Genomic DNA, 16,696 nt, shown 5'->3' with positions numbered 1-16,696 from the left:
AAAAGTACAACATACTGTTTTTAAATTATTGGTTTTGGAAACCTCTGAAAGAATACTATAATTGATACTAATCATGGCAAACTGAATGTCATGAATAACATAAGTCAAATGCTGAAAAAAAAACAACAACAACAACTGTGTAATCTCCACTCAGCACCATGACTGAAGTGATGCTGACCGACAGCACATTCCTCCGCGAAAGTTAGGGCTGGGTCGCTATCAAAAATGCCAGTACCACTACCTTCACTTTGACACTAAAATGGTTAAGTGCATAAAAAAGGCTAATGATATTTTTGTCCTGTATAGATAGGTTAAATACATGATTAAGTGAAGGCCATTTATGTTGAATTATGCACAGTATATGAAGTTAGCTCTTCACGCTGCTCCAGCTTGATAGTGAAAGTGAAATTAGACGGTGCTGAATATTACAGAACTTGCAGCAACATTTGTAAATGTTATAAATGTTTATCCTTTCTCAAACTGATCGATAAAGCTCATGAATTCATCATAAAATGGGACTTGGTTTCTCTCTGCCACCATAATTTCAGCCTGCTGGTTAAAGATTATTATTGAGCTACTTGTGCTCCCTGCTTTTCTGATCGATCTAAAACAGTGGTTCTTAACCTGGGTTCGATCGAACCCTAGGGGTTCGGTGAGTCGGTCTCAGGGGTTTGGTGGAGCCTCCGCCGCAGAGGCCCACCCCTCAGTCTAGTCTGCAGTTAGTGTATCATATTTTATTTTTTACTAAAGAAGGGTTCGGTGAATGAGCATATGAAACTGGTGGGGTTCGGTGCCTCCAACAAGGTTAAGAACCACTGATCTAAAATAATCATCTATTCAGGAATATGTTTCTTTCACATACTACACTTTTTTTTCCTCAATTTCTTCACCTGACCAGTCTGAATCAGTGGTGCAGTGTTCCGTTTCTCTGTAGTTTCTTTAACCTGACAAAAATTACTTTTGAGTTTTTGTGGCTGTGAAAACTGATTTGCTCAGGTGAACTCCTGAAATGGAGACCTGATGATCAAAGCAATGCTGTTTTGTGGAGCATGATGTGACTCATTCAGACCTAAAGTAAAAATAATCATATGGTTCACTGTGGGATCATTGCTGGTCTCCTCTTTTTAATTTGCGAGGCTTGTGCACTGTGACGGACCTGCAAAAGTAGTCATGTGACTTCAGAAGAAGGTTGCTTTGTAAGTGTCAGAGCACACAATGTAGGGCAAATAATCACAGCAGATAATGACATTCTGATCATTCAACTCATTTGACGTCATATTCAACAGTCGCTGCCAAAGCCCCTGTTTTTGGTGATATAGTCCATGTGTGAACAAGGATTCACACCTTCATGTTTCTGCACGCATTTCTCTCTAGCTTTAAAGAAAGGTGAAGGATTAAGTCTGACAGCTCTTCCCTCCTGCGGCGTCGCTGCTGGAAAACTCACAGCATCGATTATGAATCCAAGGATGAGTTCAAATCCCTTCTTTGCATCACTCCTGCTTATTTCCTGCTAGAATAGCTTTCTCTAAAGGTACCTTTTCCCCAAAAACGCTGCATATGATGCAACTTGCGCCTGACAACATCTTCCAAGTTCTCATTTTGGAAGAATATCTGAGTCTAAAGAATTAGGGATGGCCCCCGTTTCGGCATTCGGCATCGATACCAACATTTTGACAGATTGGAAATCAACGATCCAACCGGTGGAGGTTTCTGATCCATGAGTCTCAGATTCATGTTGTCTAAAATTTTTGTTGTCTGATACTTTGTACGGTAGCTCATTGCAAACTGTAGCCATTCAGCATGCAAGCATTGTCAAGGAAATTATTTTATTTCGCAGCGAACCTGCATCTATATAGTGTCCCTTTGGTCCTAGGTTATGATCCCTGAAAATCTTATTCATAATCTGAGTTTATTACCCAGCTTGACTATGTTTTCATGTAGAGAAGTGTCAAACTCAGGCAGTAATAGTGTTAATTTCATCAGACGAGACGATACGAAATATGTTGGTCAATGCCCCTTTTTCCCATGACAAACACAAGACGGCAATGTTATCATAACACTGACCAAAGCTGTGTGAATATGCGTTATACAGTAGTTGAAGAATAAAAACAAGACTAAAATGTTTTCTAATATTTAATAATAAACAAAAACCCCCTCCGAGTTTTTGTTTACTACACAATAGGGATGTTCCGATCGATCACCAATCGTGATCTGCCGATTTCAGCGTGATCGATGAATGCCGATCGCCGATCACAACAACAGATAACATGTGACAGTCGGTGCTCAGATGAAGCCCCGCTGGTTGTAATGTGTCCGTTCCTCCCTACTCGCTACTCACTCAGCAACAGCATGTCTGCTGTGAAGCTTCTTTTAACCTGTCATGTAAAGTTTACATCTCGCAGCACATTTACGGCACAATGCTGTACAAGCACGTAACAATTACTTCATTCATTCGTTTCGTTTATTCAAGATGCGTATTATTCCAGATTTAGCCATGGAACGTAAGGACACTATAGTCTCTCTTTAAACTGTTTAATAATGAAACATATTAGTGGAGTTTGTCTCCAACATCATTATTTGTTGATGTTTAAATATAATAGTTTACTAAGTGTAGAGATGAGAAATTCAGTGCTTCACGTCTCTAGTAGAAGCCGCTGGTGTCTGACAGTCTGCTTTGCCAGTTTTATTCAGGGATTAAATTGAGCCGCCTGTCTGCTGTATCTAGATGCTATTGAAGAAACATTAGAAATAATGTGAATAAATAATCATTTAGTCATATTCTATTCTCCAAATCATTATACAAACTGTCAGTCCTTTGTCTTGTGTGATGAAAAACCTTTCACAATTATCTCTCCAAAAATGGTTGTTTTCCATGGCCTTATTGAAGATTTCACGAATACTTTGACCGCTTTAGAATTTGTTGATGGTCCCTAAATAATGCCGGCTCGTAGTATTAGCGCTGCCTGTTAGTGTGTTCGCGATCAGTGAAACCTCATGGGGACACGGAAGAGGACGCCTCGGCCAATACCGGAGCCGAGGTCTGTCCAATATCCAACTATTACTATTAATAACTATTAATAATACGTTTTAAACTACGATCGCGAACCAAAGTCCACCACACTCTTCACAACTGTCACACGTGTGTGTTGGCTGTCAAAACCGCATGTTTATCAAATTTTCATTGTGGATATATCATGTACAAACTAAGTTATTGCCCATCCTTACTAGGCAATAGCTCGATTGATGAGCTGCAGATAATGAATGCTTTCTTTATTCAGGTAGCATGAAACATGTTATTCAGTAATGTAATAAAAGGTGCTGCCATGACCTCTTGATTCCTTCTGGTTGAACAGTAGGCGTCAAGCATTCCATGATGACTCATGGACATTTTGATTGTGTTCTGGGGTAACCTGGGATTAGAGAAGTTTTAATTTCCCCCCGGTGTTGGATGAAGTTGTTAATGTTAACATGCATATTAAATGTTCAATCCATGTCTGACTAAGGCAATAATCTGGTTTTCTGCGCCGTCACGTAACCATGGTCACTATGAGTGCTCGGTTCTCCTCTGAAGTTGCGCACGTCATGGAAAGAGTTCTTCATATATTTTTGGTCTTTTGCTAACATCCACTTTTATTTTAGGAGGAGGGACACTTAGGGCCGGGTGAGTGGCCGGATGGCTGAAGAAGTATTTTTATAAACAAAGTGAACAGAGGGCTTCTGAGGAGATACAGTGCAGCATAGGATTTTGCACAAGAGGTATCTCATTTGAATGAATAATCAACTATATAAGATTCCCCTAATAATTTTTACAGTGTAAAAATGTTTTAACAGTGGCCATCAAAATCCAGCAGTCAGAAGCCTGGAAAAGGATTATGATACTGTAGCTATAATAGCTGGGTTTCTGCCAGGAGTTTTTGAAACAGTGGTGGAGCCCCTGTCTAAGCGGTTCAAAGATATGAATAAGCAGCTCATGACACACAACGTCAGTCTAGGGCTGCACTATTATGGCGAGATTATTAGATTAGATTATATGAGAGTACCTTTATTCTTCCTGCAGTAGGGAAATTTGGGTTGTTACAGTAGCATAACAAACATTAAAGACAAACATTGAACATTAAAAGACATGGACAAAGCAACAACATAATCAGAAATAACTTTATTGCTATGGTCAGTGGGAACAACTAGGGAAGTGTTTTGGATTAAAGCGCTGTCATGAATAAAATAAAATAAAATAAAATAAAAAAGGCTGATCACAAATTCAACAGTCTGATGGCCCTGGGGATATAGAAACATAGAAAACAATGTAGAAATATACTTTAAAAAATAAAAAGAAATAAATGAAAATAAAATGCCGTTGCAAGGGTGAACAAGAGGTGCTGCCTAGTGCCACCAGAGTGAAAGAGAGGCCATGGAATGAGACCCCAGTCTTGCACGACGGTCGCATCTGCCGCTTACCATGGCTCCGTGCTAGCATCGTGCCGCACTTTTCCGCTGATGCTGGACTAGCGCTGCTAGCTTGCCCATCATCTAGCGGTCGTCGCTGATGTTGCTGGGGAGAGACCCCACAATGACGGACTTGGGGAACACCAGCTAGGTTGCATTACCGGCATGGAGTTATCAGGTAATGCTTACTGTGATCCAGAGTGCGGACAGTGCAAGCAATGAGCAGAACCTGAATATGCAAAGGAATCAATGTCCATATTGGGTTCGGCATATCCGCATGAAAACAGGACAAAAATGCAACAGTAGACTAAACAAAAAAAAAACACAAAAAGCTCAGAAAGAGCAGGAGCTGCCGAACTGGCTGCAATTTGGCAGAGACCAGTCTGAAGAGTATGTCTTTCCTGATCTTTATAATTTTGTCAATTTTTTCTCTTTTTTTCAGGAGTTTGTGGACGTCAGCCCTACCCAGAGGAACTGGAAGGGCATTGCGATTTCTCTGCTGGTGATTGTGGCCGTCTGCTCGCTCATCACCATGTCAGTGGTGCTACTCACGCCTGGTAAATGCCGCTGACGTTGTAATAGAGAAAAGACAGACAATTGTTTACTGTCAATGTCCAGCCATTGTTCCACCAAGTGTGATGCATCCAGATCTAGTCGCTTGTAATCTTAATGCATAACTATTTTTTCATTGTGAAGGTTGACTTTTCTGTTACAGTATTACAATATTCTTCCTGTTTCTTGAGGGATTATTGTGAACCCCATACTGCACTTCAGCCAGGTTTAGAGAGTTTAAATAGGCTGAAGTGTGGATCTATAACATCCACCTTACAACAGTTAAGTAGTTTGTCTCTCAAAAATGCCCTGCATGAGAATTTAATTATCACAACGCCACACTTGGGTTTTGATCAAAGCTCAACGCTGGCACACTGGAAAATCCTACTGAGCAATGAAGTCATGTTTACCGAATTGGCATTGTGTAAACTGAGGCAATCTTTGTGCATTGTGTTCAAGACACGTCATGAATATCACAATTACACCTAATAGAGGGATGAAAATGTTGCTTCATATAGTCTGGTGGAGAGATATTCGCAGACGTGAATCTGAAAATGTAGCATTTCAATGTAATTTGGTGTTTGCTTTCAAGTAATTGTTGTTCTTATTGACTTGATTCAGCAGTGATAACTATGCGTGCCTGAAATGCCTAGTGAATTATCTTGTGCGCTGATGCCCAAGTAGTCTGATGAATATGTATAATAATTCTTCTGCATCTTCTGCATCGGTTTTCATTCACCCCGCTGTTAACAGTAATCTAAAATTTTATGTCCACTGTTAGTATTGTTTTAAAAGATGGAACTAATGATGTGCTTTGTTTTTGCTTAGCGGAGCTTCCAGGCAGCAGCAAGTCCATACTGACCGTGTCAGATCTGCACAGACCCGAATTCAACGCACATGATCCCGAGGCTACGTGGATCAGTGGTGAGTTCACTGCTCTCAGATTCTTTGCTAGCTGGATGGAGAAGGATGTTATAACGTAGTTGCGTAAACATTCACTGATCATTTTAGTACCAAAGCGAGCACTTATTTCAGGGACTCTTCAATATTGTACCACATCTGCATGTTACTAATGAACGTGGCCTTCCCTGTAATTCCTAATTCAATTATTAAACAGTCTATTTTCTTCCAACATTGCGATTTGGTTCATCTTGCAATATGTTGTGGTAGAAAACAATTCTCTGTCAGTCAGAACAAAACCATCCAAAACTGAAACTCAGTTAAATTTCTTTCTCTTCTCCTGCCTTGTCATTTTTGTCTTTTGTTAGGGTTGCATAAAATGTCCTATGAAAATTCTAAATTTAAGCATGCATTTGTTATATAGTCATATATTTATTTCATTCCCTCTTTGCACCATGAAAGCGAAACAACTTTTCCCATTTTGGTGATTTTCTATTTAGGACTGCAGATGGTTTCTGAACGTGTGAGATGAGAAATTTAATGGTTCTTGTCTCTCGTTTTTACGAGACAGAGTAGTCTCCTCTGTTTGTAACCTGACAGACTGCTCTGCCAGTTTCATTTTGGGGTTAAATTGAGCTGTCTGACTGCTCTGTCCTGAAAAGGGTCACTTATAGTTCACTTACACTCACAATGTTGGGCAATTTCCTTTTGAAAAGTAATCAGTGGGGATGCACTGAAAAACGGTGAATAGTGAAAAAAGGGTTACATCCGGCTTCTGTGGCAAAGAGTCACAATCATCCACTTTCAGTGGTGACAGTGCCAACTCCCCGGCTTACTGCCAGGTCTTTGTTGTCCATAGTGTCAAAGTGATAAGTGCGGCTGGTTCATACCGTCATCATGGTGGTGCTTCAGTGCTAAGTGTGATCCAAAGTCTGTTGTTGAAGTTCTTTTAAATTGTTGGAGAGCAAGAATAGAATTGCAGTTTGCCATGAGTGTTGATCCAAACTATCTAGGGCCTTCTGTTTACATCATTAGCCTGTTATAAATTGGGAAGTTATGTTTTTTTTTATTATAATTATTTGAACAGCATTGTTCAAAAATGCCAAAAATATTAAATTATCTAAACATGTTTTTTTTTGACAAACCTAGATGTAAATGTGTTTTCGACATTGATTCAATTTTTTTAATGGTCAAAAACTCAACCACATTGGACATTCGGTATTCTGTATAATACTTACATTTTTTTTTTGCCATGTCAGGTCGGGGGCTCCGTACGCAAGCTTCGCTGAACACTGCCGTTACACCAATATGCAAATGACACGCAGACACAGTGCAAACCCCGCCCCTTCCCACTCCCTATCATACCCTCTGCCCCCTCCACGCTGTCCACGCTAAAAACGGTGCCACCTTAAAGAGAACTCGAAAGACAAACATTGGCACTGAAAAAAAAGAAACATTTTGGTATTGAGGTTGAAAACTACAAAGGTATTAAAAATAACAATATATTCTATATTTATTTTTTCAGCCAATGTTCATGCCTGTATTCTGTTTTTCAGTCAATATTCTTTTTTCAATGCCTATATTATTTTTTCAGCCAATATTTTTTTTTCGATCTCATTGTAAGATGGCCCCATTCTAGCATTCAAGCATTTAAAATTTTATTTGGCTGTGGCCACAGATCAATTGCTCAATAATGCTCAATAATGACATTAGTACTGTAGTTGTACAGACTCACAGACTTGTACAGACTTATCTGATGATCTGTGCTAACCCAGGGTACAGTATGTTACATTATGATCTGATCCCCTTCATCTCTAGTCTATGAGAGCGCTTGCTCCAGCACGAAGCAGCCTTGCTTGGAGTCTTAGCAGCAATGCCATGGTCGATCATCCTTGGCTCTATGCTCCTGTTTTCAATCTCGTGTTTTTTTTCCCTTCACTTTTAGATTCCTTAAAAAAAGTTACTCAATGATCAGTTGCTCCCAAATGCATTTTGGTATCTGCCAGGGAATTAATTTCAATTCTAGTGTCATTCCTGCCCTGCACCGCGGCACTCGCAAGCCATCACCGTGGCCCCTCTCACGTTGACTTATGGTAACAGGTGAACACGGTGCAATCTTGAACAACAGGAGTTTCAATTTGTTTTATTTGGATATTTTTGCATGGTTTTAAGTATTATGTATTCATTAAAAAGCCTACAACAAGGCTTTGTTATTGAGTTGGATATTTTTAATTGACTGACGGTCAGATGCAGTAAATATAAAAAGCACCAGAACATGAACATGAAAGTATAATAATATAATAATCAAAACAATAGCAATAATTTTATGAATATATTTGTCAACGTTTTGTCTGGCTTGAGCACCTGCCCCCCATGTGCCTGACTGTATATATAGTGGTGACGTCTGAAATGTATCTACGCTGCTGCAGCTCGTCTCTTGCCTGCTTCTCTTACATCACGTACTCTAAGGAAGATCTCAGATATCTAATACTGTAATTAAACTGAGGCATTGAGCTACTCTGCACGTGTGCCGCGCTCCCACATATGAGCTAACCTCACCCCAGCTGGTTGGAAAGCACTGATGCATGTACAGCTTATAGATAACTGAAACGCTATTCACACAGATTTTCTGATTTCGGCTGGTTGGTTCATCCTGCTGAAGCTCATGTGATCTTAAAACTTAGAATTGTATTGTAGTCAGGCGTACTTTGATGCCTTTGATTTAATCCTGATATAATACAGTGGAAAGCATGTTCATATCTACATACCAGTTTATAGGATATGGATCGTGGTGTATAGCATATTGCTCATTTGATACCTAAGTTATTATTAACTAGGTTCAAACAGAAAAATTCAAACACCACAATAATCATGGGTCAAGTAAGCGACAACGTTATTGCTTTGCCGCAATGAAGGGTGAAATATCAGAACTTCCTAAAATAACCGTAATATCGTCCCAAATGAAGTCCTTCAAATGATGGTTTTCTCGCTGAAAATCCAACATGGGAAGTGACCAGATAAACATGAATGGCTGAAATAAATGACTTAATATATCTGCTGCTGGACCCTTAATTAAAAGATACTTATTTAATTCCCTCTTTGCACCATGAATGCAAAGCAACTTTCCCTTTTTATTGTTTTTTTTTTACGACTTCAGATGGTTTCTGAACATGTGAGATGAGAAATGTAATGTTTCAATTCTCTCGTAAAACTCAGTCGTTTGTGCTCTGCCTTTTTCATTTTGAGCTGTCCCCAACATCTATCTTATCCCTAAACAGTTTCCTTCAAAACTATGGACCCATCTGGACACATTTCCTATTGTGACGCTATTGTAGACATAAATTATCATTTAGTCATGGTATATTCTCAAAATTATTATCCAAACATTTGTCCTTTGTCTATTGCGATTAAAAATATTTTCACAATTCTCTCTCCTAAAATGGTTTTATTTCTTTGGCATTATTGATAATTTCACTAATACTTTGAATGAATCGGAATTTGTTCATGGTCCCAGTGAGCGTTTGTCGGCGATCAGTGAACCGTGATCCGGGTTGAAGCTTCGGTGGTTAAATATATTTGGCAGAATAGTGAAAAAAAAAGGCCACAATACATGATCAAATACCATCAGAGCAGCCTGAATATTTTTTTCCACTTCTAATCAACAATGTGATGTAATGGAATGTGTTTTTTTTTTAAATCTAGCAACACAATCTACCACTTAGAACAGTGATAGCACCGACTCTGCGGATCGCTGTCCTGTCGCCTGGAGTCCTAGCAGGAGTGGTTTAACACAAGTGGAAATTATTTTGAGTTTACGACCCATGCATCACACGTTTCCTCTTTGTTTGGTCATTTTTTAGCTGTCAGTTGTCAGTATCAATCACGGCCAGCCCCCGACCGCGCCATGGCGGCGTTTCAGTGCAAAGTGTGATCCAAAGTCTGCACACAGTGTTGAAGTTTTCGGTTCTTTCAAAAATATAATTGCAGTGTTAAACGAAACTATTGAGAGCTTTCTGTTGACATTAACAGTACATAATATAATGGAAAATTTTGTAAAGTTTTTAAAATTATTATTATTAATATTGCTATTTTATTATTATTATTATTTGAAAAGCAAACCCGGAAATATATATATAAATCTAAAATATTCAATCATCTCAACTTAAAATTTCCCAATGTATGTAAATGTGTTCTCGACTATTTATGCAGTATTTAAAAATAATAATAAAAATAAAAAGTGGATGGATGTTCAGTATACGGTCTTATTTGGTACTTGGCCAAGAATTTTACATTTTATTCGACTTTGGCTTCAGCCGTTTTCAATTTTGGTGTTTCCTCAGCTATCATGTACTCTTTTGCCCTTTTTAGTCGGAGCGGGCCTCTGTCGTGGACTCAGTTGTTGCCTCCTGGTCCGAGTCAGATATAGTTTCTGGTGGGCCAGATCGCGGACTTGCTGTGGACTTTTCGCTGATGAACAAACATTTTATTTCTCCTGTCTTTCATCATTTTTTTGTCCGTGGCCAAGCAGCACTCAGGTCTCTCTAAACATTTTTAATAGACATTATTTCACGGCGATCCACAGACTGTGCTCTAAGCCATTAGGAGCTGCAGTTGGGCGGGTTTTACAGTAATCTCTGTAAATTATTTTATTGAACCCCAACCTGTGTGATTTGGTGATGAGGTTGAGAAGAAGCTGGTGATGTGATGGCAGCTCGTATTGGACTATAAAGGATGAGATCAGAAAAGGGTTTTGAAGGCCAGACTGAGGTGTTTTGGTCATGTCAAGAAGAGAATCAGAGGCAGCGTTGTGCTACATATTTGAGAGATGGAGGTAGAGGATAAAAGAAGAACAGGAAAACAACTTTTGACGCAGTTCATGTAGAGACGAGTAAGGTCCATGTGACTTGGGAAAATGTGCAAGATCAAGGTGAGGCGCTGATTGATAGCCATCCAGTATAATCTCATCTAAGTGACAGGTCACCAGTGCTCACCCTGGATATGTCACTTAATCACAAAAACAAGATACTGTGTCTGACTCGTGGCTACTGAATAGTTGACCTTTGTATGATATTTCTCTTGTTTAAGACAATATAATTGAAGTGCTGGCCTCATTTAATTAAATGGGAACGTCAACTCTTCTTTCTTCCGAGCATGAAGCGGCACTGTTCGGTCAATAGACAGATTTGGAAGCTTATTTCTCTCATTGTCTTTCTTTTGATTGGATTGTGATGAAATATTACCTTAATGGTTCTTGGCTGGTGTTTAGCCAGCAGCGTTTAATTTCTGGAACCATCATTATTAGCATTTGAAGTGGTTGAACATGGATTTCATATCCTGTGGCTGATGAAAACTCCTGCTTTGTTTCACCACATTTATCAGCGGTGACATTTTATTAAGGAGGCTTTTATATAAAGCTGATGGTGAAGGAGGAGTGCTGGCCATTGGAGCCTGACTTGGATTTGTTAAAACGGGAGAAGAAAATTTGGATTAGAATGTCTGGAGAACAATTTCCCTTGAGCAGATGTGTTTGAGTCACATGGACATCACCTCCTGAACCTCTGCCTTTATATTTAGACGGCATCTCACAGCTGCAACATTTGATTTTCACCACACGTCAGCCTGTAATTTCCCACTTTTGTCATTTATCTCAATGGCAAATGGGGAGGCTGACCCTATTTGACTGAAGCATCCATTAAAGTGGCCCTACGTAGAGCTCATTCCCCAAGGTGATAAAATAAAGTGACATACAGTGGAAATGTCCTCAATTTAAGATGAAAAGGTGCGTGCACTGTGAAAATATACATCATATGTAGGCATGCAATTTTGAGGACATTGAAATGCTTGAGTTATTGCACAGAAACTAGTTAAACGAGGAATGAATAATTTTTCTGAATAAACAATCACATATTTTCACCTATTTTAGAGCCGTGACTTCCATCCAGCTTCTCAATAGCACTGCAACAACTCTAATCTCACAATAGAGGAGGCTCTTAAAATAGCTCACCATTAAGGTCGGAGAGATATGCGACATAGTAAAAGAGATTATCACATTTTTTTCCATATCATTTGATTCACATTGTTTTCAATTTTTCATTATTTATCTTTTTTATATGTTGCTTTTTTGAGCGTCTGTAATTGAATATTTAAAAAATAGCAATCTTAACTGAACAAGTTTAAAATAAAACAGTGCACTCCTTGTTTGCAAAGGAAGTTAAAAAAAACAAACCGTACAAACAATTACCAAACAGAATAAATAAATAGTTTTCCAACTGGCAGTCTAAATGGGTGACATACGACAGATGTCCAACATCAGAGATATTTGACTAATTTAAGGACACAACACTGCGTTCGAGAAGTGAAAACAACATGATGTTTTGCTGCTCTATTTGGTGACATGCCCCAAAACGTAGCTTGACCGTCTCACAGACTTGCTCTCCTGTATGTTTTGTCAGCGAATGCATTCTGCATCTGAACTAGATTTTTCCTTTCTCATAGCTCGACCATCCACATAAATATACTATCTGTAAAAACACCAAAACACCCGCTCCACTTTATTCACGTGTATTTGAGGTTCCAAATTACGCTCTCTCTCTTTCTCTCTCTCTCGCTCTGTCTCTCTCCCTCTTATAAATATCGCACATTCCGGCACTGAAGTAATCACACACAGTGAATTTGGAGTTGAGGTGGAGCATTTATGGCAGCAATCATACACATCAATTCAAAGCATGGCCAAATGAAGAGGAAAAAATAAATACAAAACATATTAATAATAAATTAGGGATGTAAATTTGAAATCCTTGCCCAAATACCAAATAGCCAATGTGGTTTAGCGTTTTACTATTTAAATCAGACGTTGCTTTTAAAATGATCGTAGGAATAATTATGATATGAAAATGTGTTTTATTGTATAATAGGCTAATAATGCAAACTGAAGGCTCTAGATAGTTTTGTAGAACACTCAACATTTGCAACATTCGGCTTCAGTGCTGAAGAGTCACAGAAACCGAATGTTGTTGTTTTTTTCACTATTAGGCCATGGAACATATCAGAATCCCTTTGTGTGAGCTGACTGAAGTGGCAGGAGAAAGCAATGTCCGGTATTCCTGATTTTTGAGCTGTTCTTTCTGCTACTTGGTCAAGGATATGATTTCCAAGAGTTGGTGGTGGAGGAAGCGCAGCGGTGTGTCAGAGATTCTTGAAAGTGGCAGCCTGGCTGAGTAGCCAGTCCGTTGAGGAGGCCTGATGCCGAAACCTTGAAATTTTCTTTGGGAGCATCTACAACCCTCGGTCAGATGTGCCCATTGAAAGAAACGTTGATGCTCCCTCATGACAGTATTTCCATCTACTTAAGTGATTACAATGCCTCTGTGGTCACTAACTGATCCTCATGGACAGGAAACAGAGATGTGGTTGGTAGACCAAGCACTTCCCTCCACATATGTGTTTCAGACCACGTGATCAGTCATTCCGTTAATCTCCCACCGGAACGAACAAACGCAGCAGGCAGTGGATCTCAATTTCATATCCGGAGCGATCTCTCCCTGTCCTTTTATCCTGCTACCTCTGCCCTTGTCCCCGTCTTCCCTGTCACTCCAGGGCATGGATATATTTAGTCCATTCCTTCACTGCTGGCATTAAAGCCATAATTTAGCTGTCATGTTGTCAGGGAGCTGCTCAAAAATTGTTTTACTGTTTGGGTCATAGCTCTTCGGCGCCATATACATTTCTTCCGCCTCTGGTTGCAAATGCATCTGTCCTTGTGTCAAAAAGACAGTTGGGAAATGTGAGAGGAAAAATTAGGAGCTGGTAACCTTCTACAATTTGGGAAGTTGCATCGGCTCTTATGTAACCATAGCAGCAAAGAGGAGGAGATGTGGCCCGAAGAAAGACAGAGAAGGAAAAGGTCAGTCAAATAAAACAATGAAGTGGGGATGCAAGAAATATGTTTGTAGAGAAAATAGGCCATAATTTAGAAGCTGCTGCTTATTAGTCTTTCTCTTTGAGGTACAAAAACAGTAAGATAAACAAATAAAAGAAAACAAAAGGGGGAAGATTCAGCTGATGACATTTTATAAAATCAGAAGTTCATCCAGACTGGCTTCTCAGTTGGCGTTTTTGTTCACAGTTTTAACTGTAATGCATTTAAATACAATGAACTCAATAATGGTCAGTTTTGTTTCTAAGACACCCAGTCAGAGTTGTGATTCAAAATCCATTTTTTTTACAATTTACAGTAGTTCGGTACAGATTTGTTGGGACCTGAGCTATAGTTGTTGTGGTTATAGTTCACCACATTGTTTAATACTACTTGTGCCACATCATTTAAGTTTAGGGGATTTCTAGGTTATTCTGTGTATGTGTGAGTGCGTCTTGTCTCACCATATTCACGCCAACATCGTAGGTCTCCCTTTTCTGAATCCTTTTTCCAAGTAAAGTCTCTCCATATTAGCGAGCTGGTGGGTGACATTCTCAATGCTTCCAGTCATTAGTGCATATTTGGAATGTTTGTTTCTCGCTCATTTCTCTGTTGATGCATTTGTGTATAATGATGAATATATTTAGACTAGCCTTGGACTATTTAATTTGTGGGCTTTTATCCTTGTTCTTATGACTGGGGGTTCCTCTGCCAAGCAGTCCCTAATTTCTTCTTATAGTGTATAGAGTTGTAGCAACTGTATATGTGAAACTCATTTTCCAAATATATTTTCCCTTTAATCTTACAAAAGATTCATTTTTCTCCAGCATGCGCCACATTGTCGCTCCTTTATCAGTCCCTCATCATGCTCAGCTGGTTTAAAGTTAGGCGCAAGAACAATGTCCTTCTTTTTCCATATTCCTTAACCAAAACTCTACACTGAAACAAGTTCAACATTTTTACAACATTTTGTAGAAATGGTATGAGTATCCATCAGTATCAGTTGTATAACCTTGATCTTATATATCAATTGTCACAGCTGGCTGTCCTCCTATGTGGTATTCTTCATCTTCATCAGTTTCATTTCTTCTATCCACAACAACATGTGCTGAAGCCACGTTTGTATGGGGTCACTGTTGAAGCATTATCCATTGAATTATTCATGCTGCCATTGTCATGTGTCTCTTAATGTGTTCTTAACGCAAAGCATGTCTTATTCATATTGATGGAGGGAGCGTTTACAGTGCTTACATAAGAATGAAGAAGTTGTATATGTGTGTATCTGTGGGGTTTTTTGTTGATAAACAAGGTCTTTGCATAGCGGTAGTTGTCATACATGATTGTAGTGACGCTCTTACAACAGTAAGCAGCTACTCAGGCAGCATTTCTCTTACGGTGCCATCATTTATGCATTACATAAGCGGCACAACAATTATTACTTCACATTAAACTTTTAAAGGTCACTTCCAGCCAAACACTGCACAGTTGTTTCTTCTTTGTTGCATCACTTTAAGCTGTAAATAAGCAAATATGATGTAAGAATTGGTTCATTTAATGATGGTGTGATTCATAATGGTTTATTGTATATCTCTACATACTATGTACTGTGTAGATGTACCGTCAGTTTGTATTTCGATTGATGAATAATTATTTGTGGCTACTTTTGGGTTATAGATGCTAGCAGTCATGAGCACATCCACTGGTTTCTGCTGGTCTCAGGGTGCACAGTACAATCACTACAGTAGCTCAAGTTAGTCAAGATACAGTAGAGTAAATTATAAAGAAGCCTTTTTTCACTTTTAGAATATGTTAGATGTGCAGGCCTGTGTAAATGTGACAATGTGCTCTGGGGGCTTCAGCTTTTTCCTGAGGTCTACCAAAACTGATACTGGGTTGTGACCAAGACAAGACCGTACAGAGACTAAGACTATGAGGGAGTATGGGCGATTAGAATTTCAGTTCTGGATTTATTTTGAAAAAGTCATAACAGCTTTTTTTGTGGTAATACATGAGTATGTGTGTGTCCGTTTGACTAACAGAAGTATGCTTCTGTATTCTGGAGTCAGTTTGGTCTCTGCCCCTTCATTGATCTTGGCCTCAAGTCAGTCTCCGGGCCTCAAAGTCATGGCCTTAGACTTCGTCTGTTTTGAGCAGCTACAGAATCCCAGTTGGTCCATCTTGCTTACTGATGAGCAGCCACTATTTTGGTGCGCAGCTTGGTTCACTTGGACTTCATCTCTTTGTCAAACTGTGTTGTTGTATGGCTCCCCAACCTTCATTACCAACTGCCACATAGCAGTGAACCAGGACGCTATACATCATCCTTGAGAGAAAAAGTGATGCAGTCATATAAATGGAAGGTGGAAAGTGAATACATGTTTGTGTTTCAAGGAGAAGAAATGGCTAGTCTTTTGTTTATTGAGACAGTGTTGGTGGTGAAGGAGAACTACAGTTATATAAGTAGGTGTTTTGCAACATGACGCATGATGAAGAAAGACAATTAAAGGTCTGACTTTACTTTCTTAGCTCTAGTAAAACATTGCTGTTATTGACTTGAATTTCGATAAATGACTTCAGTAATTTTGAGGTTGAAATGTGTATTTGTCACTTTTATTCACCATTTTTTGTGTTGCATTTCTCACATTCTTTCAGACTCGGAGGTGGTTTACAGGAACCGCGATGGTCATGTCATCAAGTTCAACATTGCTCTGAACGAAACAGAGGTTCTTCTGAATAGCAGTACTTTTGTAAGTTTGTAATGTCTGCTGTTTTGTTTCAGGCATGCATAAGGCTGGGGCAAAAGCAAAAATTCCAATATTTTCATCAAGAATGCTACTATAGGAAATTGACTGATGTCAGGAACTGAACTCATGCTGTGCTCATGCT

At 39.1% G+C, this 16,696-nt stretch overlaps 1 protein-coding gene across 6 annotated transcripts in view; it reads left to right on the top strand.

Annotated features, from left to right (window-relative positions):
- Nucleotides 1-16,696, top strand: part of LOC128770028 (inactive dipeptidyl peptidase 10-like) — a 51,603-nt gene that overhangs the window by 14,804 nt on the left and 20,103 nt on the right. For 4 of the 6 annotated variants that reach the window (XM_053884247.1, XM_053884262.1, XM_053884255.1 and 1 more), the window contains exons 2-4: nt 4,886-5,000; nt 5,824-5,919; nt 16,463-16,557. In XM_053884247.1, the coding sequence (XP_053740222.1) occupies nt 4,886-5,000; nt 5,824-5,919; nt 16,463-16,557 (306 nt within the window). Of the gene's footprint in view, nt 1-4,885; nt 5,001-5,823; nt 5,920-16,462; nt 16,558-16,696 lie in introns of those variants that run through there. The other 2 variants (XM_053884288.1, XM_053884280.1) reach the window with 2 other exon arrangements.

Source organism: Synchiropus splendidus, chromosome 1 (genome assembly GCF_027744825.2).
Source record: "Synchiropus splendidus isolate RoL2022-P1 chromosome 1, RoL_Sspl_1.0, whole genome shotgun sequence".
Lineage (NCBI taxonomy): Eukaryota > Metazoa > Chordata > Actinopteri > Syngnathiformes > Callionymidae > Synchiropus > Synchiropus splendidus.
This window is presented reverse-complemented; position numbering and strand designations above follow the sequence as displayed.